This window comes from Apteryx mantelli, chromosome 5 (genome assembly GCF_036417845.1).
Source record: "Apteryx mantelli isolate bAptMan1 chromosome 5, bAptMan1.hap1, whole genome shotgun sequence".
In the NCBI taxonomy this organism is placed as follows: domain Eukaryota; kingdom Metazoa; phylum Chordata; class Aves; order Apterygiformes; family Apterygidae; genus Apteryx; species Apteryx mantelli.
The window spans coordinates 12871856-12895205 of NC_089982.1; the positions used below are offsets into that span (position 1 = coordinate 12871856).

The 23350-nt window shown below is 38.7% G+C and overlaps 1 protein-coding gene across 1 annotated transcript in view; it reads right to left on the reverse strand.

The window, feature by feature from the left end:
* Positions 1 to 23350, reverse strand: part of SNCA (synuclein alpha) — a 69898-nt gene that overhangs the window by 45734 nt on the left and 814 nt on the right. The window contains exons 2-4 of the mRNA XM_067297073.1: positions 22015 to 22160; positions 15162 to 15203; positions 6963 to 7108 (exon numbers count right to left, since the gene is read on the reverse strand). Of these exons, the coding sequence (XP_067153174.1) occupies positions 6963 to 7108; positions 15162 to 15203; positions 22015 to 22135 (309 nt within the window). The 5' untranslated portion in view covers positions 22136 to 22160. The remainder of the gene's footprint in view (positions 1 to 6962; positions 7109 to 15161; positions 15204 to 22014; positions 22161 to 23350) is intronic.

A 23350-nucleotide genomic window follows, 5' to 3' on the forward strand; every position in this document is an offset into this window, starting at 1 on the left:
TTGAAGAGTTCAAGTCCCAGTAAGAACAGTCCAACCAAAATAAATCAGTCCAGATATACTGCAATCAAAACAAACAAGTCAGTTCACTGCTAGCCCTGCTTCTGTCACAGGTTCCAAGAAACAGCTCACAAATGCTTTCTCTTGGGAAGTCTGCCATGATTAAACTGGTGACCAATGTGGATTCCCTAATGTGGGGTCTTTTCCTTCATTCGTCCACTCTCAATCCATCTATATATATTTAAAAAACAAAGCAAGCAAGCATCAGTATTTCCTGGTAGGCATCCTTTGTTTTGCAGCAGTCATTCACATGTTATACATAGAGCAAAATATAAAATGGGAAAGGAAAAAAGTAATCCTATCAAGTTGTGTACTTCATGTACTTTGCTTTAAAGAGAAGCTGACAGCAAGTATGGTGTAAAGGATGCTCAGATGCTACTATGCAAGCAGCCCTACTACTAGGTTTCTTCTAACACCACCTCAACACGGCTTCCCCAAAGACTTGTTCTCTGCCATCTATCCTACAGGAAACCACAGCATACAAGTTTTCCAGAAGCACAGAGCACTGCTGTAATTGCCCCCACACACTGAGCATGAGTGTCACTGTCAGAACCAGTCAGGCCCATGCTGAATATCCAAAAAGCCTACCCTCTGCCTTGCACCACAAGACAGAACTGGCACAGCTCACTGTTCAAGCATAGAGGGTTAGACCTGCTTAGCAGGTCACTAAGAATATTGTTTATGTACACTAAATCACAGACTTACCTATTTTCTACTGTAATCTTATTTCAGGGCCACAGATGGTAAAAAGTAACAGAGGGAAGTAGTGAAGGATGAGGAGAACATGCTGCTGCCTCTCCTCAGCCTACCTGTGCTACAGAGTCTACTGAAAAGCATCAAGTCCATAAGCCAATAAGATAGGTTTTCTTTAATTGCCATGCTGAAGTCTTATTAAAGTTTCCTTTCTTAATTCAAGGCTTGCCTTTCTCACAAAAACTCTACTTCAAACTGGAGAGCCGAGTCAACCTGCTTATTTCAACAAGAAATAACAGTTCAAGTCTTATTGCTATTCATTCTCACTTACTGTCCTGCTTTCTGTTGGGGTCTGTTAGCCCCTTGGGACACCAACTAGCTGATAGCATAAAAAAAAGGTGAAGGACTCCTCAATTCCCCTTCTGAAGAAGGAAACAGGGCATCTCCTCAGACAATACGTCTACCCCATCTCTATTCAATAGCTTTTCCTTTGCATTTCTGGGTTAAACTTTAAGATCACTCATCTCACCCACAAAATGGAAAGACAGGGAACTGTGATCCTTCAATGAGCTGAGCATTCTGTAGAGCATAAAGATGGTCAGAAACTAGGTGAGAATCTTACTCCATCAAAAATCATGGTTTCATCTAAAATGTTTTACCACAGACCTATTTGGAACCTTTACAAAGAAGTGTATAAAAATAATTAGCAAGATGAAGAATTTTCCAAGTGGCATGTCAGTATTACAGCACAGAAGGAAATAAAACATGGAACATACATCTCAAAGAAAAATAAAATAAAATGCTTGTTAGTTTTAGGTGCTAAGGAAGACATTTATACTGTCTGCAGGGGACTACTAAAACAATGAAAGGACTTTAGTGTTAGGCATTTAAAGAGGACTGCTACCCAAGATAGTTTTGATAAACCAAATATTGATCCCAAGTTTCTGGATGTTTCAGCATAAACTATGTATAGAAGGATTTCTAAACAGAATTCTGTATTTTTAAAACAGTCACATTATAAGTCATCTCTCCATTTTTTTTAAAAACTAAAAATGGTAATTAATACCTTTTGGGAAACACCCAAGAAACTTAGGTTGCAATAAGAAATGACAAAATAATAAAAACTTTAGATGATGCAGTATTATCCATATTTCAAAATTTAATAAAGTAAAAAGGAAACCTCCATTGCCACTGAAAAACAGACACAGATTTTCAAAGGCACTTATAGAATTTGCATCCCTTCTCCCATTCAGACCGCCCAAATGAGCAAATAATAGCTGATTAGAGTACACTGTGATGCTTGGTATCTTAATTGAAACTGATTTGCTCTCATCTCGGAATTAAAAGGTGTATTTCACCATGCTTTTATTCTCAGCAGTGCACAATGTCTCATGGAGCTTCCCTGTAAAAGGGAAGAAAAAGGCTTCTATGTTATTGGCATATTTGATTATGGCGATTCCCCAGAAGGGATTCACCTTGGCCCTAAATAACATATATGGGTCAGTAGAGAAGTTCAGTTGATCATAAGACTAACTATTCTAGCCAAAACAAGCAATGCTCTCCATCTGTGGGATCTACTTCACTGAATATTTATGATAGGACACTGAATTATGAGGAGTCCCAAGAAATACAGGATGGGAGAGGGAAAGAAAATATAGCAGAGTTACCATTACTTTCATGCTTCTGTAATCATTTTCATAATAAAAGCAACTAGCAAGGGCTTTTAGTTAAATAGCATTTCCTGTTGAAAAAATTGCCTAATGCTTATGTTGACGGCCTAATTTATGGTCATCTTTTCCCCTGAAAGACTTAAGTCAACGAGCTATACTATCCAGTGTCTTCTACTGTAATTCTGTATTCTTAAGTGCTATCCAGACTGGAGTGTGTTAACAAATTCAGAGTCACTACAAAAAGCAAAGGGATTCAGCAGATAGATACCAAACACGCTCTTAAGGAGAAGGCCTGCGACTGTATAACAGCAAGCTCATCAATGCAGGTAGTCCACCTAGCCCTATCTTTGCACCATACTCAAGTACCTTGAGGTTTGAGCTTACCTGGGGATTTTGGTGCTAGAACAGTACAAGTAAGTGTTATTCATCATAGAAATAAGAGAATATAGCAGCAGATTTATTCCTGAGATGCTAGGGAACCAAAAACATGGAACAACATGAATTTAGTGGGGATAACAACTTCAAAATGACTCAAAGTAAAAATGGCAAGTCTTATAAACCTTAATTTGTTATCAAGTGCACCATATACTGGATAATCACTACCTAGCATCCCCTAGTACTCATTGGATCTATACACGTGTACTGGACTGAAAACAGAACATTCAAAGAATCTCACAGCTTTCCTCAGCTTAGAAAGACAAGTTCATTGCTCCAGTAAATGTAGTTTTATTTAATCTTCCTTTTTTCTTCAATTTTTACGTGATTTAGAAGCATGACTTAGTGCACATAAATGAAATATGTACAGGCACAGAACATGCTGAAAAGCAGATGTATTATTTATATACCCCAGCATTTCATTTGTCTTCTCTTAACAAAAAGAGAAAGATTTTCTGCTTCCAAGAGTCTCAATCATGACAAGTAACAGTATTCTTGCTGGCAGATTTTGAGATTAGGCTCAGTTTACAACTTGCTTATAAAGAGTTAATCCATTTTTAATTGGTTTATGCCAACAGCAAGTACATACTAAAAATGATTCATGAGTAAATGCATGCTGCCAATGGCACAAAAGAACTTTGGATTCTCATCTTAAGAATTGTTTTGCCATTTATTAAAACACTACTTGTAGTATATTAACCCCTTCTAAAATTAATACAAACCTAAAAATTGCAGCTATCCTTACTGTATACAACAAGTGAGCGTCTTCCAAAGAGTAAATCCTTTAGGGAGTTCTCAGCATGCCGCTATTTAGTCAGCCCTGTCAGTCATTAGTTGCATCTGTCACTTTGCACTGCCTACTTGCATTGGTTATAATGTTAGGATTTGGGCTGACAGTTCAGTGTGAGAGCAGTCCTCCAATCTGGCCTCAGTTGGATGATAATTACTGTTCTTCATGGTCTAAAACACTGTGCAGAATGGCACATGGCCAGTGTTATTAAGGACTATACGAGGCAGCCTTGGACAGATGTGAACTTCTCTAGAAAGCATTTTACCAAGAATCTGCCAAGCATTTCCCTTGCACCAATATTCCTGTATCCACAGGTAAACACAAACATGCCATCCGGCCTTAGTCTGCTCTTTAATGAGGGCTGAAAGTCAAAACCAGACTTCTGTTAAGCCACCAGAAAAATGCCAGTCACAGCTCTGGATTACAGGCTTTCGCACATGCAGGCAGATCACTAATAGGAAACCCTAGCAATGGCCATCCATTTAGACGGACTTCCAGGCACATGTTTTGCAAGGCTGATCGTACTTATATCTGCCCTGATCCTATCATTGATGGCACATAAACAGACTTCTGCAGTTGCTTGGAGGCCTGCTGAGTTAACAACAGTCCACATGATAATTCAGGTTGGAAGGGGTCTCAGGAGGTTATCTAGTTGCTATATTCAGTTGCAAGATCAGGAGTCAATTATGTGGGTGTACGTGAACTGGAAGAGCATCTGTCAGAAGTTTAGGGTCCAGCAAAACTAGCAGATCGCTAGTTAATGCCTTTTAGTCTTCTGAGGAAAAACAAAGTTATCCTGCAGTGATGCTTCTATTCATTTTTGTCAAATCCTGTAAGCAACTTAAAGTGCAAGCAACATAAGCTTTCATCTTGCATGTGGGATACACAACCATTTGCTTGAGCAGTCCCAAATGGACGTCCATAGGAAGAATAATCTGTCAAAGGCACTGGCTAGCCACACTCAAGCTCAAGGAATCAATTTGATAGTAGTGGCCTCTTATTTCCAGAGGAGAGTAGACTAAGGATATGACAGACAGAAGTGACATAACTTGACAAAGTTAAATGGATATTTTGATTGTATGCCATATTCTTACCTTCTCTTATTTCAGAAAGGCCCACTTAAACAAACAAATAAACAAAAACAAAACAAAAAAACAACACGGGACATATTCCAACTTCCAGGCTAGAAGTGCTCACTGGGACAAAGCTGCCCCATACCCATGGCTTGCCTTCTGAATATTCGTACCTGGACCCCACCTGAATTTCAGTTTACTGGGAAAATCCAAGTCTTGTGTACATGTCTGAAGTGCACACGTAAGTAAAAACACTAGGTTTTAAAATATCTATAAGTGATTGAATTTTGACCTTAACATTTTCCTAGTGGCTTTTCACCCCTTGCAAAACCAGTAAGGCACAGTCTCAAAATAGTCCAGGAGCTGCAGGTGCTAATCAGCTAGATGACCATACCCCATAGATGACTGAGAATCTCAATCTAAATAAAAATGCCCATATCAGGAATCAAATGAATGTTTTTACCTATTTAAAGAACAAAGCCCTGGTTCAGAATAATGATGCTATTTACAGGACTAAGGAAAAAAGTGCAAGCACAGTATGGACGTTTTTTAATTTCACAGCTGTGATTTCTAAATGTGATTTGCCATCACATTTCATATTTAAGCTTTACAGTGTATAGAACACAAACAAAAATCAGTACAGAAGTTTGCACTATACTTTATAATTTTAAGCGTATACTAATGTTCTATTAAGATGAAAAATGCTAGGTATGGTCAATACTAAACTCAGTAACTGCATATTACAGCAATGATACTTATGAGACCGAGTAAAAGGTTTCAAGACCTACCAACAGAAAAGAATATAATTCCCAGTGTAAAGCTACTGAGGAGATATTCACAAACTTTAGCAAAAACTAAGGGCATAGACTACTGGGGTCATTCCATACTCATATATCCCCTGGCAATTCCTTAGATACTCAAATGCATAAGTCTTCGGAACAGCTTACATAAAGAACCATGGCCACAGGAAAAGCAATGTTTTCTTTATATCTGAATTTAAAAAGTACTAACTCTTCCTTCCCCCCCTCCTCCACCAGATAACTGCTTTGAAAAAGAACAAAACCACTTGTAAAATGTTTTCAAGACCAACCAACTGCAGTGGAATGAATGCCTGTTCACAATGTAATTCCACTTTTCCCCTCCTTCTCTAAAGCACCAATAGGATTTTTAGGTCAGACAGAAATATGCTTCAATTACAGATAAGGATAAAGAGTTCTTCTGAAAGGATTCAATTTTAACAGCTCCCCTAGATACTATATGGAAGAAATACACCATTGAACAGCTTATTCATTCTAGAATCAGTATGACGCCCATCTTTGGGTCAATATTAATATTCCTGATATCCTTATTTTTTCCTAACATGTAAACATTCATACACAAAACAGTACAAAAGGAGATGTTTGTCTCTTGTCTCCAAACACTAGCATACACATTTCAGAACGCATCATTCCCACCAGCTATCAGGAATCCTACTTTTCCCCAATGTAACTGGAATACGACTGCTGTATACCAGCAATAAAAATGTAGTAACTCCTAGTATCACACATCGCACACTACTTAAACTTCACCTCTGTGCTAAAATAAAGATATCTACATTTGTTTTTATATGATGTGCTAGAGCAGAATTAATCTGTAGAGTTCAGAGTAGTCCAGAGGCATTTTTGAGCTCACGCCATTATATTTATGGAAGACAGGAAATCTCCAGTTAGGTCTTAATTCTAGATTCACACTTTTTCAAAGTCTAAGGATGCAAGTGTCCAAGTAGTGAGTGGATTGGTACATGATCCCTTCTGCTCCTCATCTGTGGAGGATACAAATTGTCTCGTTAAACTTCAAGATTCAGCTGTTTAGTCTTTCAGCTCTAGAGGATTCCATTTCAGTCCTGAGTCTATCTGCAAAACAGTTATCTTCACATTCAACTGTTTAGCAGTTTTACAGGTGCTGGCCCTCAGTAGAGGCAGCAAAGTTGAGTCATCACTTGAGTACACTAAACTGATGATAAAATTTGACTTCAGATTAGCCAGAAATTAGATACCCAATCCTATTCAAGTTTCCAAATCCTGCAGGCCACTCAAACTAGACAATAAACAGCAGGTATTTTCTTTGTTATTCATTTGCTTAGCATAACAAACCATCCTACGTAAATACCATTGACAGTTCCAAAAGACATACTCCATCTCCCGCCCAGTTCAGGGAGGCCACTCAAATTCTATTTACTCCAGCTAGAAAAGATTATAAACAAACCTGCTTAGCCAGCTGATCCTTCTTCACCAAGCCAGTAGCTGCTGCAATGTTCCCAGCTCCTTCCACTGTCTTCTGGGCTACTGCCGTCACTCCTGTCACCACAGCTCCCCCAACATTAGATACTTGCTCTTTAGTCTTCTCAGCCACTGAGGAGAAGAAAAATATGAACACATTACAGCTCTGGGAGCTGTAAGCTACTGAGGTATTCAGAAATTTCCGAGTTTTACTGACAACACGACATCATGAAAAGCTGTGGGGCCATTATACTTTGTGTACCCCAAGTGGATCACAAGAAATGACACTATCAATCTGTTAATACCGGAGCAGCAGCAAAGGTGGAAATAAGGCTTATTTGTGGCTCAATTTCTTTTGCTTGAAAGAGACATTTGCTGTTTCCATTCACATCTAGTTGTACTGTGTGGAAGAAAAGCCACTGCTTAAGGGCCCTTATTACACACAGGTCACTGTATAATGTATAACACTTGCATTCAATATAGCACAATTTGGAAATGCATTCCATTTAGTCCACGGAACACACTTGCTGTATGTTACAGGGAATGGAAGACAACATTTTTTATGTTAGAGACAAAAGCCATTAATTATTCTATCATTTAAAACATACTTGATTAATAAGCAGAGCTACTGCTGCCTAACCAGAGGCTAATACAACCTTTTATCTATGTAATTTTTGCCCCACTGCTGCTGTTTCTATCCATAATGTACTAATCCACAAAGACTGAATGAGCAGAAGATGCCAAAGCAAACTAGATTAATAACTGACTTCAAAGCCCCAGGGAGACTACAACTCATTTAGCCTACATATACATCAGTGGTTGCTGTTCTGCCTTTCAGAGTATTACACGACTCTTTCTGCTCATTCATTCCCATGGGCTCTTCCCCGCAAGCAGCTTGCACTGTAGTGAAATCACTAAGAAGAAAGATCAGATGACTTCATGCCTTAAAGTTACAGGATCAGATTTGCAGAAAACTCAAGCTTCCCTTTAGTCATCTAAACAAGAGACTGTTCTTCAAAAGCATCCAACATTAAGCATTGTAATGCTAACTAACCCTACACTTTTTCCTAGCTAAAACACTACCTGACCCATAAAACATTCATAACCCTAGGTACAGTCTTTATGTATGCAGACTGGACTCTGCTTAGCAAATAGATGACTTTTTCAGAAGTTTTTTGAATACACAAAGAAGATTTCTATAGATAAATTAGATTTAATTCTTTACATAAAGAGTATCAGCTGTCCATATCACAGGGCACACTGTATAGATTGCAATAATTAGCACTGAATAATAGCAATTAGGCAACAGTTTGAAAAATAAGCAATGGGCTTGTTATGAGATTTTATTATGAGATTAAAGACCTGAATGATAAGTATCTGCTGGCTGGAAATGGAAGCAATTCACTTAACTGTCTCATTCTGACTTTCAGTGAAAAATTAGTAATGGATTATGAGTATTTTTTTACATTATGACCAAAACCAGGAGCTTTAAATATAAAGCAGGTCAATGAACACCTCATTACATTTCAGTATTGCTCTTTCCCTTTTTCCAGTCTCATTCCTTCTATGGGAAAGAAGGAAAGAAGAGAAAACCAACAGAAGATATAAAAGGGATCTTTGCTTACATTTTCTTCTGTGGGTTTTTTTTTGTTTAGGTTTTTTTGTATGGAAGTGTCATACACTAACTTTTGAAAACTTCTCCCTTTTCCTAAATGTTGAATGACAGAATATTTAACAGACAAATTTAGCAGGCTTGATATTGTCAAAGCACATGCACAGCTGCTCTTAAGCAGACTGATCCTCTTCCCTTTGATAAAGTGATAAAGTACAGATGCATTGTGTTCAATATAAATCATCATAGTTAATTTTCTTATCAAGATCTTCCTCAAACAGCATCAGTAGCAAAATATGAAGAAATAGCAAAGTTTGGTGCACTGTGGATGCCTTAGCTCAGCTGCAGTATAAAATGCCTAATTCCTGATGTCACTATTATAACCACATTCAGATTGTCATCATGGCAAGTATCAAGTATGACCACCTACCAAAAGCAACTATCAAATGACTGTAGTTCCCCCTGTGAGAATGTTTTGGAAAATTGTCCAAAGTCTGTTTTCTCCTCCCAGAAACAGATTACTCTAGAAAAGTCTTAGTACACATAAAAAAAAAGCAAAGAATCGGGCTGCTAACACTGTTGTTGACACAATAACAAAATACCTGATAGAACTGGCAACAGAAGCAGTGTATTTAGATGTACTTCAGCTTCATAGCATAAGAAAACAGACAAGAGGCGCCACTGAAGATCTCATTTACTGTATCACATAGTGCCACCAGTTATTTTCACAGTCCTCAGGAAGTTGTGGTAAGCCAAAGTAACATCAAATTATATTTTTAACAACTGTTGTCCATAAGGCAAGCAAACAGAAGTGCACAAAAATTGCAGATGTTGAACATTTCCTCAAGTGTGAGCTTCCTTCTGTGTGTAGAAGTGAAGGCGTATAAATGTTCTATCTGACACTGTCTCTAGACACTGCAGAAAGCACTGCCAAATCATTACTCTGGGCAAGCTGGTAGTAATCACTGACCTCGACAGTCATGATCATAAGACACTCAGCCACTAGAAATCCACCTTCTTAAGGAAAGCTGTGTTCACAAGACAAGTCTTAAAAGTGTTTTCACCTTGAAAGAATGAAAGCAAGCTGTTCTTTGCAGAACACAAGCATGGCATCCAAGCAGCATCTTCCATCTCTAAAATGCAGTTCTTGTACACCACATTGGCTCTGCCAAACATGAATTTAGGTATTACTGAGTGAAAACTTCAAACACACAGAAGTTGATGGCCTTAAACCAGATTTAGGGCCCGGTTTACAAGCATATCAGCATATATTCAAAACATAATGGGCATTTCTAGATATCTGAAGATGCTGAAAATTAAAAGCCTAGCATGTTAAATATTTCATAGCAACTTATCCCTTGAAATAAAACCGGTAAGTTGGTTTTCCAGTAAGACACCTTCACAGCTCAGATTTCTGGAGGACAAATCCAAACTACACACAGTATAAATTCAAAAATGTACTCTTCTAGTGGTAGGAGAAAGTCCTCTTTCCTATCTGTAAGATATATGTAACACTAAGTTATTACCAGACTGGTTCTGTAAATAAGCTCTAACTCTAACCCTTCCACTATGGAACCCTAGTAATTGGGGAAAAGAAGAATAGGTTTCCAATCTTAGGTATTTTACTGTTTACACTAAGTAGTAACAAGGGAAAAAGCACACAAACAAATCAATTCAGAATGCAGTTGGTTGATAACAACTAATTAAATCAATCTGAATATCGGACTGTTTAAATGGTCTTAAATCGGTAAGTCTTTAAGCTGATGTCTGCTTTGCATCACAGGGCTGAGAGCGTAAAATCAGCTTCTACAGAGCTCTGCAGTGCTATGGCTAGATGACTTCTGCCAATCTACGGGGAGATATCCCAGCCAAGTAAGTGATCTTGGAACAGTATGCAATGATCATGCTAACGCTAACTTTGAAACTGCAGTTCTAGTACTGACTATAACATTCTGCAAGTCAGTTGTTGAAACTTTCTTTTCACTATTTATTGTAGAGTACGGTGTAATATAAGGCATTAACATGAAAACTTTCAGAACAATTCAAAATGACAACTTGTTACTTCCAGTATTCAAACAATAACTCTGGATGAAAACATGATATCTCTGGATAATGAAATTATCCAGAGTGAAATGATAATTCATTAAGTATATACCTTGTATATGTATTTTAGACAAAAAGACTGCCTGAATTCATTTATAAAAAGCTACTAATACACTGCAGGTTCTTGTATTCACCTGCTCATTGGAAGCTACCTAATGGAGTAAAGGCAAAAGCAGGAATACCAATGCAAGGAGACTAAGAACATTAAGAAAAAGTAAGAATGATGAAATAAAAGAATTGCAGAAAAAGCTGACTATGGTTCCTCACTGTTGAGACTGTTTTCATTCAGCTTCAGGAAACTGGCATGTGGTTGAAACATTGATGGAGGGCTTTTGTGCCCTGATCTTTTATGCAAATTAGTGTTTTACTTTGTCTGGTTATTAGGAAATAGTAAATACTGAATCATCAATACTGTACATTTCTGGACACTTATTCTTGGGAGATTAAGAAGAGGGATGAATTACACACTTGTAGTCAAAGGCCAGACATGTTAATTAGGCTGGCAAACAAGTCAAATGCACAAGCTAACACCATATAAGACCAGTAAGCAAGACTTCCTCCTTTCTCAGAGCTTCTAAAGATGGTGACCTGACAAATTCATGTTTGCTACATTCCTGTGAATTACAATGACGCATCCTCATTTTACAGTGTCTTGATACTGCTAAACATGGTACAGTCTAGTTGTGCTTTAAAGAAACAAACTCCTAAGTCTAGTCTTTCTGGGTTTGGAAAGCCACTAACTGAAAAGCATATTTAGTTGTTCACTAAACAAAAGCACTTTGAGGCATGTCAGTTCCTGAAGCCATTCACCAGCAAACAGTTTTAAACCAGAAGCTATTCAAAAAACAGCAAAGCTAACAAGACCTTGGAATTTGAACAGGGGGAAAAAAGGAGTAGTCACACACCCATTCAACCTTGCCAGGAAAGATTCTGAACTGTAGATAGATGCTCCTAACTTCCCTTTCACATTTTGACACAACAAGGTGAAAGGCTAGACTGTACAGCACAGTAATGAGTTTTCCCCAAAACACACAGCCTTCATGCTCAGTTACAATATTAAAGCCTCTCATGTGACTCTTTTTAGAACACCCTAGATTTCTTGTCCAAGTCAATATCTGGAAAACAGAGCATCCAGAGTCTTCAGTAAGAGACTTACTATTTCTCCTCCCCAAAAGGAAGAGCTCACTACTTTTAACTCTTCTTTCCCTCAAGAAGAAAGAGTAGCCATCATCCCCTCTCCTCACTGGGCTCCAATAGGGTGGTCCTATTGGTCTCCCTCTAAGCATCATCTGAAAGGTAGCAAAAGGAGATGCTTACATAGGCCAACCCTATAAAGCATGCATACCACAGGCATGCACAGCCAGAAACACATTTTGGTCTATGATTCTGGTTTGTATTTGACCATCTCCAATCTCTCAAATTGTCTTTCTTCACATGAAGCATTTGATTTTCTCAGGTTTCACATGAAATGAATACCCCAGGGCATTAAAAAGCCCACTAGAATTAACTCACTCCTAGTCCTATGAAAAGAGACAAGTAGGCCTTTGAGTGTCTTCAAAAGGCAGTTATATCACAAACTTAAGGGCATTTATTCAAATGCATTTGATTTCTAAGACAATTTCACTAGCATTTCTTAGAGGACCCTCACATTTTATCTCATAGCATTACTACAGTGAATCCAAATTTTCACCTACCATCTCTGCTTCAAAAAACAACTCCTCATAGACTTGCATCATCTTTTTAAAGACTAGAGCAGTTCCTCTATTCTTAGACTATTTAAGCCCATCCTGTTCCATTTTAGAAACTGTGCTGTCTGTATTTATCAAGTCCCCTTTTCTCACTGCCACATTGCAACTTACATGTCTTCTATCCATTTCCTTTTTCATTCAACCGCCACCTTCTGAGTTTAATAGACCAGAAATAAGCAAATTGTGGCACAATTCCCATTAGCTTCATCCACTTCATTTTGTCACCAATTTCCTGAAGTGGGTGATGAGCTACCACTGTTCCGCCTAAAATTCTCAACTCCTTTATGAAGATTTTACTTAAAGCAGCAAGATAACAGAAAAGACCTCCTCATGTTTTCCATTATAGTCTATTTCATGCATTACAAAGAAGTTTAGCATCTTTTCAAACCTGTCAAAAGTTCCATTCATCTGGTTCAATTTCTGTCTTGCTATGAACATTACAATTGATAAAGACAGACACTCACAGGATTCCAGAAAGTTTTCCCTCAGCTTTATGGGAAACTTCTTTCCTTCCTCCTAACCTGCTACAGACAGAGATCCCAGTGCTTCAGAAAACTTCATACATGTGCAAGTGTCCTTGACTTTTATTCTAAGGCAAAGCCTGGCTGGTCAACGTCACCTCAATTAACTTGTTAGTGCTATCCAATGCTGTTTCCACCTCTATGACATTTGGATATATGCAGGCCTCAGACCTCATCTCTGCTGGTTACAGAGATACTTTGCTTCTTTCTTCATTGAGGTCCAACAGGCTGCGATTCCAAACCCTACAAGAACATGCATCTGTTAAGCCTAAAGCTAAATTATGCAGGATGATCAGATGTTCTGCTCAGTTTTACTACTAAAAATACTCTTGGCTTATTTCTCAACCATTTATTTGGGGTATGATATTAAATACTGCCAAGCAAGTCTACCTACAGTTGTCTGTCTTTTCTGAGTTGGCTTACTTGAGCACAGATGAATGATACCATACACAGAGCAGGAACAGAAAAATCTTTAATAACCCTGCCTTTGCCCCTACCCCCCCCCCCCCAATTTGTTTTCTGACTTCTTAGGGAAAAAAACACCTTGAATTTCTTCATCAAGCATTTTCTCACATCTCTAGAAGCCCCATATTCTACAGCAGAAAATTACACATTTTATTCAATGCACTGAGGTCAGCTGAGGTTTTCCCGCACGGTGTAGAGATCAAAGAACTCCCTTCATTTTGCCACTTACCAGTTAGTCCACATTATTGATTACCGATTTCAGTTCATTCCTAGAATGATCCTCGCAAACCAATTTAATATGCAAGTTTACTTTATTTTTCAGTGTAGAAGTACTAATGTGAAAATATATGCACAGCATTAACTTCAAAGTTGGAAAGTGCTGTTGCCATTGAGAGATTATGCAGTTCTAAGATATCACTTTAAAATCCTCATAACTGGAATTGAAACCCCTTTTTTAAACCTAAGACTCTGAAATTTGTTTCTTTCCAAAAGCTACTTCCCTTCTATCTTGCCACCCAACCTGGTCCAGTGAGACATGAGTCACAAGAATCTTCTAGCAATAGAAGAAGTGATGGGGTATGTCCAGACTGCAGTCACAGCATGCCTGCGGTGGCAGTAAACATTTTATCTGAAATTACACTATTTATGCATTGCTGGAAGCAGACCTCTGGCAAGGATGAAGAAGCCACCAAGAATATAACACTCAAGTGTTAAGTTCATATGGAATTCTCTACTGCCACAGCTACACTTAATCATACCAGAGGTAGTCAGTTTTAATGGTAATTTAGGTATAGCCACACAGGCCATAGTTACAGCAACAATTGTATTGCAAGTCTAGAATTAGAGACTACAGAGGTGAAACTCCATTTTGGATCACAGTTTCACTGGGGGTAACCTAAAAGACCTCAGCATGGACAAGCTGCTGACATTGTTCTTTGCCTTAAATGCAAAAATTATAGAAAAATCTTTCCTTTCTACCTTATCTCTCAATCACTGCTGTATGAAGAGGTTCCTTCTGCATTATTTCCCCTCTTTTTTAATTTGTTGCAATAATCCCCACCTCTTCCAGTAGCACCAGCCTTGTCTGACTGGTTCTGCTGAGACCTTAAATCATCAGATGGGAGTTCTCCTGACATATATCCAAGTCTCTTCCCACTTTGCCTTCCACATTCCTCTTTCAGTGGCATTCCTCTTCTCCACTCCCACCTCCATACCCCACTGTTCTTCCTCCTCAGCTCACAAGGACACAGACTTTGTCACAAGAGCCAGGCTTCCAGTTTCTATAGGCAGAAGTTCTTTATAGCAGTACAAATCACGACAATTCAATTTTATGCCAACTGGTTTATGACATTCCAGCATAGAATATTTTACCTTTGACAAAAAACAAAACAGGAAAACCCTTGACTTATATACTTCTAAAAATGTAGGCTATTTCTTTCTGTTTAGCTGTCTGCTTTTATTAGTCTCCTGGCTCATGCCAGCATACCTTGACTTGATTTGGAACATGGCTGAAAAACCCATCTCACACGAGCAACTATATTAAATTTAAATATTTGTTCTTAAGAGAAAACTGTATGGATTGACAAAAGTGTTGCTTTCTATTTCCCGATTCTTTTTAACTACAGGTTTTCTATCCTTCATAAATTGGCATGCTCAAAAAAAATACAGTTTTTAACAAATAAATTATTAACCACAAACTTAGGGAAGTGATTGAAATAATGTATTAATTTTCTTACCTGTCGTGACACCGTGAACAACCCCTTCCTTGGTCCTGGAACCTAAACAAAGAAAAAAGTGTTAGACAGGAGGTAATGTTAGGTTGCCAATATATTCCTAAATACTGGTGAATGATGAAAGAGGAGATGACTGATTAAAATCTATCTACTGACTCCTCTTTCATTAGTTACCTACAATAATTCTTAAGACTATTAAAATTAATCCAAAAGAGATTCAGTCTAAGGGAAAGGCCAAAACCATCAATAAAGAACAACTGCATAAGGGTATTGACTATGGAAACAAATATTACAATACAGGAAACACTTCTGTAATTTGTCTTATATGTACTGATTTCCTTGCCATTTTAATTATCATGTTTATTAAGCATCCCACTCTGCAAACATTCATGGATGACTCTGCATGGAAGACATGTTATTGTTAAGACCCTAAAGAGACTCAAGCAAGCATTTTCAGAAGATGAGAGCAAAAGTTTCCAAAAGATCCTTACAACTCCATCTAACAACTCTTACTCAGGTCTCAGTTTGCAAGGGTTAACAAATATTACTGAACCTACAGAAAGTAGAAAGAAAGGTGCATTGATTATAATTATGGGGAGCTTGTAGAAATGTTAGCCAGGATTAGATGGAAAATAATCTGAAAGAGAAACATTAAACAGGAGATAATACTTGAACATGAAAATGACACTGGGGTCAAACCCAAGGTCTCCCTAGCATCCTCCTCGTCACAGGCATGTACAGACTATGCAAGGACTCTGCACAGACAAACCTAGAATTAGTACTAGACTGAGCCATAACACTAGATCTGTTTGAGCAATGCAACTTTGTTACCCTAAAGACCAAACAATTTCTGGAATGCCTATGTAAAAATATGACTTTTTGGCACCTTGCATGAAAGGGGAACAATCTCTAGCATCTTCTGTGATGACAGAAGAAAATTAACACATATTGCTTTTGAAAACAATCTCATGTCTTTTTTCCTACCAGAGTTATTTATCAGAGTTCTATAATTTGGCTATGTTTCAGGGATTTGTACTCATCTGTGGACTATGAGACTTAACGCTGTGCAATTAAGCCTTACAGAAACAGTTTAAGCCTCTTAGTTCATTATCTTGCCCCTGGTCTGCCAGAGACAGGGTGATGTTTTTACCATGAAATAATTTACCTTGTTACACACAATTTGTCTGGATGCTAGTCAATATTTGGGACATTATCATTTATGCTTCTAACTTTACACTCCTAACATCCATATAATTTTAGTATATCACTATGCATAAAATACTATACTACAGGTTCATATAGAGGTAGATGCACGTTTTCATTAAAACTAAAAAGCTACTAGTTGAAACCTGAGAAAGTGGACTTCACATACAGTATCTATATCAGGGATGAAAGGTAATAGGGAAAGCTGGGAGGATTAATATTCTTCAGCATTATAAGAAAGCAGCTCTTTCCACTATTCTTTACTTTCGATATTTAGTTGTATTATTGTAAAGTACAAGCTCATCCACCAATGTTTTACTTGCTGCTAGTGGCAACTTTTGGAACTTAAGCCATGTATTTATGGCACTATCAGAATGCTAACAGCATTAGAAAGGCTTTGTTAACGAGTGAGAGCAGAAAAAAACTGTTGCCAAGTAAAATGACTGTGTTCCTTATAGTGTTATAATTGTCTTGGAAAAAATGAAGCAGCCAGACCCACTGAAAGTGGTTACTTTGGAAAACACTGGCTCCTGGTTTGAAAATTAGTTAACTAGCTAATGACCACATTAAACAGCAGAGAAGCTCTCCCCTCTTATTCTCATTTGCTATTTAAAAAAGCTTTTCTTTCAGTGAAAACATCTATCATTCAAAGATTCGTTCATTTGATTAATCCAAGGTGGTAGGATCTTTTTAATGTCCAAGAAATTATTTTAGGACTTTGATTCTCAACCTTGCAGGGTCATGAGATCTGAACAAACAATGCACTTCAAATACATACTGAAATTTAAACAGATAACTAGTTCTACCCACTTCTAGAAAGAGACTAAACACCATTTTAGGGCTTCAGTGGGTCTATTGGAATGCTTAATATTAAGCATATACTTATAAATGCTTTGTTAGATTGGAAAACAACCTCATTCATCTTGAAGTTAGTCTTCAATCCTGGGCTAGATCATCCAAGCTATTCACATGCCAACCTGTGAATAGCAGATTCTCAGTCCCTTGGAGCTGATAAAAGAGAACTCACTGAGGAGCTCTACACTGCACACATCTCCAGAAGAACACCTGCAAGTTGATTCTTACTTTGCTTACCCTGGTGTAACACTGCTATAACCACGATTAATTTAAAAACACTAGTCTCCATTATTGAAAGATATGTTTTTCTTTAAGGAGAGCATGTCTAACAGACCCATACAGAATAGATATGCATAGCCAAATCCATCCATTGACAAATAACCAGCTAAGCAGTGGTCCAGACCTTACAGAATGTTAGACTTAAATACTATTTGCTCTATTGCAGCACACTCGCATAGAAGTTCTTTGCAGTCACAGCTGTAACAGGATCTCTAAGTACAACAATAGGATCAGCCAGAACAGGGCCTAAATGAGACAGCTGCATTTAGTAAGACAAATTCTGGCTAGCAATGAAGGAAAGCTAGTCATCCCCATAAGTTCCTGATAGAAACTAGCTGTCTTTCATACTGGCAACCCCCAAAACATCACAAGAATCTTGCTCATTGTATCCTGCCTAGCAGTGGGAAATGGAGAAATCAGAGCAGGAATGGTAAAGGGACCTGACACTGACTGACACTGCTTAGGTGATACAGGAACAGTTGTAGTGTATGATAATGCTACTTTTCCTCGCTATAATACACATGGGGCAGGGCACACCAAAACCAGAATTTTTGATTATTCTATTTTTTGGTGATTACACAAAGGCATTCTTTACTGAATTCTCACCACCATTAGCATTCAGTAAAACTGTTCTGTATATCAGCAAGCTGGCAATACACTCATTTCTGGGCTCTTTAGGTGTAAAGAATATACCAAGCAAGTTCTCCCTGGAAATCAGGTCACTTATTAACAGCTGGTTGAAAACAGGGAACTTCAGCCCAGATTCGGGAAAGGAGAAATCAGCACCTAAGGAAGATATTTGCTACCAAGTGCTGCCTACTTAGATTTTCCACAAGGACTTTTGAAGCCCATTATTCCACCAGATGGACCTTGAATGCCTTGACTACTCCACTGGTCTTTCTTTTACCGAAGAAAAAACCTTATGAGAAGAGATTGCAAGAGAGGAATTTGGATGATCTTGCCAAATGGTTCAAGACTGCTGTTCTGACCAGATGCCAGTAAAGCACAGGGAGCAGTAAACAACTCTTCTGCTACCTACTCCTCTCCTGATAAACTATTCCTTTCTTCTATGGTATAAGACAGTTAAAGTAATCAACTCAGGAATTTCTGTTCTGGACCACTGAAAACGCACTCAAGAGACAATTGAGCAAAAACTTTAGCTCCCTGGTAACAACACAGGGCTCAAAGACTCTTAGCAGTGTATTGCCAATAGTATGCAAGAGCAGCACGTTGTTGCTGTCAGTTCCCAGTCTCAAAATGAGTGGGGGTAAGGATTGCAACTCATTTCATTACTGCTTCACACCCACAGCTCTTGAAGGAAACATGGAAACCCAGTTCTAGATGTTATAGCATATGCGATTCAGGACTGCTGAATCTCAATCCTCCTTTCTAATCAGTGATCACACCATTGTCTCATACATTAGAAAAAGCTCCTGATGTTCAGCTTGTATTACTCAAGACAGAGCCACTGATTTCAGCTGGCCAGCACTGAATTTTATCAGAGGAATTCAGGAAAAAACTGAAATCCTAAAAACACTGTAGAGCATATTGAACAGTGTCTCAGATACTAAAAAGCAGGACAGAGACCACGGGAGGAAAGAACAGACTTCAGTATGGAGGAAATAAAATCCCCCGTTAATCCTCCCACAGCCTTTCTTTGAGAGTCATATGTTCCCCCTTGCGCCAAGAAAAAAAGGAAATAGTTACAATAACATTACACCCCAAGCAATAGCTTGTTAATTACAACTCTTACATTATAACATATAATTCTATATAGTTTCAAATAGTTAACCACAATCTGGACAGAAAGGTACAACTGCTCTCAATATTTACTTAAATTCCACTTATTTCAGTGAGAAACTAAGACCTATGGGAGCTAGGCCAAAGATACGGCATCTCATTAATTCTTTCTAACAATGGAAGGCTGAATGTCATGGAGATGACTGACTGCTGAGACTGAAAATTATAAACAGGTTCATCTCAGCCCCAATTTGGGTAGAATCTTTTGCAAGATGTCAGGTAGCTTTCATAGCAGAGTCTGCCTTTGAAAAAACCTCATATCTGAAAATCCAACTATGGAGATAGGGAGAGGAAAAAAACCTCAAGAACTCTAATGCGATGTGCTGCTCCTTCCCTCCACTTACAAAGGGGTTTCACCACACTAAGCCTTTTGGATTGCAACCATTATCAGTCAACAGAACCAAGCTTATCACCTCAACCTTTGCTAATGCTGTTCAAGGGAAAGAGTTACCCCTACTGTGCACTTGGAAAATAGAAAGAGAAACACCTAGCTCCTCTCTTCCCCTCAGAAAGAGAAGGCAATTCAGGGCAGCCTAAAAACACTGCTTTGGCAAGGAGCGCAGAATGGTGACCTAGTTGCAGCTGGCCTCTGCCAGAACTGAGCCTTCATGGAGGTCCCAAACACCATTACAACACTTCAGAGTCTCTTGATTTCTACTGTTCTCTAATGTTTCATCTGGCTTTTTCAATTTCAGCCAGAGAACCCAAGGAACTAGCAACCCTGTAGGCCTATCACTGCAGTCCTTAACTGGTCAGTTGAAACCAAAGTTGAAAGATCAGCTCGGGAAATTGTGGCTTCCCTGATCTAGAGATGGGCAGGTGCACATCCAGACAAATTAGCTGCTAGAATTCCTGGAGAGAGCTGCTGACCAGAGACTTCTTTGCCCGTGCTACTGAAACAATGTATATAGCTCTTTCCTCCTGTAAAGAAGTCATCTGCTCTGGAAGGGATCAGTCACTATTATTACAGTAGTATGTGTGGTTGCCTATCACGGCTCAGGGCTCAACTGTCCCAGGTATTTTATTCTTGAAATAATAGCAACTCTGCCCTCCAAAGGTCACTCTCAGCAGAAGCATATCTGAAGACAATAGGAAATCTGTTGCCTTTGGGAGCAGAATTGGGTTCCAACTTGACTGCAATTAGAAAGTTAGATCAGACAAAGATTAATTCAGCGCACGATATAGGTTTCTAATACAACAAAATCCATGACCCTAGAAGCATGGTCAGGAACTACAAGAAAATGAAATAAAAATGGAAAATCCTACCCCAATAGCTGAGTGCACTATCAAATACAATGTACAGTGAAATAGCAACAGCTATTTTGATACTGAAAATGAGTAGAGGCTCATTTAAAAGATGCACTCATCTTACAATTAGTTGCCAAAATAACTTCCGTTTCTGTTGGCAAGAACACCAAGTTTGCTACGGCTTAGCAGGAGAAATGTATATTCAAAGCGAGCAGTCTAATCGATCTGGAGCAGAAATAGTTTGGTACAGCCTAGTGTTAGCCTGCAAGGGCAGAGGGAATCCCGCCAAGGACTTTGGAATTACAGAGACCTCAGTGATCCCTTTTGAAAGAAACGCCTCCAGTTTTCAGCTCTAACTTCTTTGAACCTGTGCACACCTCCCTCAATACACACAGCATCCATTACAAAATTGACCTGCTGTAGTTATCAAAAAGAACAGACTACCAAAAAGACTATCTTTTCCTTTCCATTCTTCTACAGCCCAACTTAATTTGATGAACAGAGAGGCAGATCCATAAGTGTTTTTTAAGCAATCACTTATTCATAATCTTGACAGATTCTTCTCCTGTGAATTTTTCATGGCAGCTTTTGCAAGATAGTCCTCTAAAGCCTGATACTAAGTAAAGATTATGATCTTGCAGTTACAGTACTGATCTGGATTTGTACAGAGTATCATCCCTGGCTCTGTGCGAAGTTATTGTGTGGCCCAGATAAGTCATTCAACTGTTTCCCCATTTTCACCATTGTTACCTGCTCTATCTCAGTTGTAGTAGCTCTTCCTCAATGAGGCATGGAGAGAAGCTGCTATGGATGTACAGCTGTGTTGAACATGAGCTTAATCTCAAAAGACAAGATGATACTGACACACAAAGTGTTACTGCCGAGGATCTTAAAAACTGGAAGAAGAGGGAACAGGCTCCTTCCTAATGAGTGCATTCCCTTCCACTTCATTTTATTCCAGGACAAAGCAGTCACCATGGTTTATGATCAAATCCTGAATTAACCTCTCAAGCTTCTTCTCTTAAAAAAGCTACTAAAACCCCATAGGTTCTACAGGATTCTATAAAGCCTCTTTCCATTTTAGCCTTCATATCATTTTGTTAACTGTACCAATCACCTCTCCAACCTTAACATAGCAGACTTCTTGAATAGTGTCAGCTAGTCCCCTGTGCTGTAAGGCACCATCTGTGATGCACATCTTGTTCTGTATAGTGTTACATATATGGCTCCACAGTGTAGTAATACACAGCCAGCACAATGCAACAGCTTAAAACCAACATTCAGCTTCAAAGAAATCATACCCAGGAGGGCTCAACTCATCTTGTTTGTTTTCCAAGATTCTCCTATGAGTGCTTATTCATCTTTTATTATCATAGAAGAGTAGTTTTGAGAACCCAGATTTCATTTTTTCAGATGAGCATGAACATCAGGGAACACCAGACTAGCTGTGTTATCTCTGCTGCCCACCTACCCACATAGAGGACACCCTCTTTCGTCTTTCCTGCTGCTTCTGCCACACCCTGCTTGGTTTTTTCTGCTGCTGCTACAACTCCCTCCTTGGCCTTGGAAAGTCCTTTCATGAAAACATCCATGGCTGAAGAATTTCTTCACGCAGCTCTGCAGAAAGAAGAAAGAGGTCAAATACTTCAAATAAGAGGGGTTTTTGCTTTTTGAAGAAAAGGAAGATTTTCTTCAAATTGATTGGAATCACAATTATTTAAAAACTCATTATATATAATTTATACCCAGGTATTTTGTAGCTTTCATCCACATTTCTCTAGTAATACACACATACCTAAGCTAGCATTCAGTATTTCAGGTAAAACTGTTCAACAGCTAAACACAAGGAGTACTGTTAGGTCAATCACCTTTACATTTTCTGACACACTGCCATACACAGCAAATTAAACAGCACCAGAAGAGCAATACTCTCACAAGCCAAGAAAGGCTTGAGAAATTTCAACAGAAACTGAAACCTATAAAGAGGCTGGTGATAATGCGGGTTCTAATAGGCAGACGGATTCATTGCCTCTACCGAGGCACCATTCCCTTCAAAGTGAAGTTCTGTTCATACACTGATTGCAAGATTTAGCCCCATGATTTGATGACACACCACATCTCCTCATGCAGGGGAAAAAGCCAACATAAAGAAACACCGCCAGCTTTAAAAAACCCTTCTAAGTGACAAATGTTCACATGCTGTTGTTACGAGAAACTGCTGTTATAACCAAAAGGACTAGAGCAAATAGAAAATACTGGTTTTTTTTTCCTCCGGTAATCCAACATTTTGTGCACAGTCAGTGTTGCTCTTCTGGAAATTGAGTTTTCCTGTGTGTTCTTTGCATGCATCAGGAATGAGAAAAGATTTTACTTAAGAAAAACAAGAATACGCATTTTTTTTTAAAGCAGTAAAGCTAGCAAACGAGTTCTGTGACAGATGTGCAACCCAGCACTACGTTTAAATTAAAATAACAGTTAAAACTAAGAAGTCAAGTTCCCTTCAACAAGTCAGTTATCAATAGCCTTTTTTTCCTTTCTCCACCCACACAGAAAGAAGAATCAGTGCCTGTTATTTTCTCTTCTGTGCTGAAGGCTGAGTAGGAGGAATGGATGTCTAGGAAAACATCTGGGCTGCTGCAGCTTTCTATTAACTTGTGATGAGCATTTGAAGAAAGGGAGTATTTGGGCTGCACCGAAACGGCCTACACTCTCTGTCACCCCGGGGGCAGGGGGGAAGGGAGGAAGCGCCTCTCGCAGCGATCACACTTCAAGCCGCAGCCGCACACGCACCGCTCCCCGCCACCAGC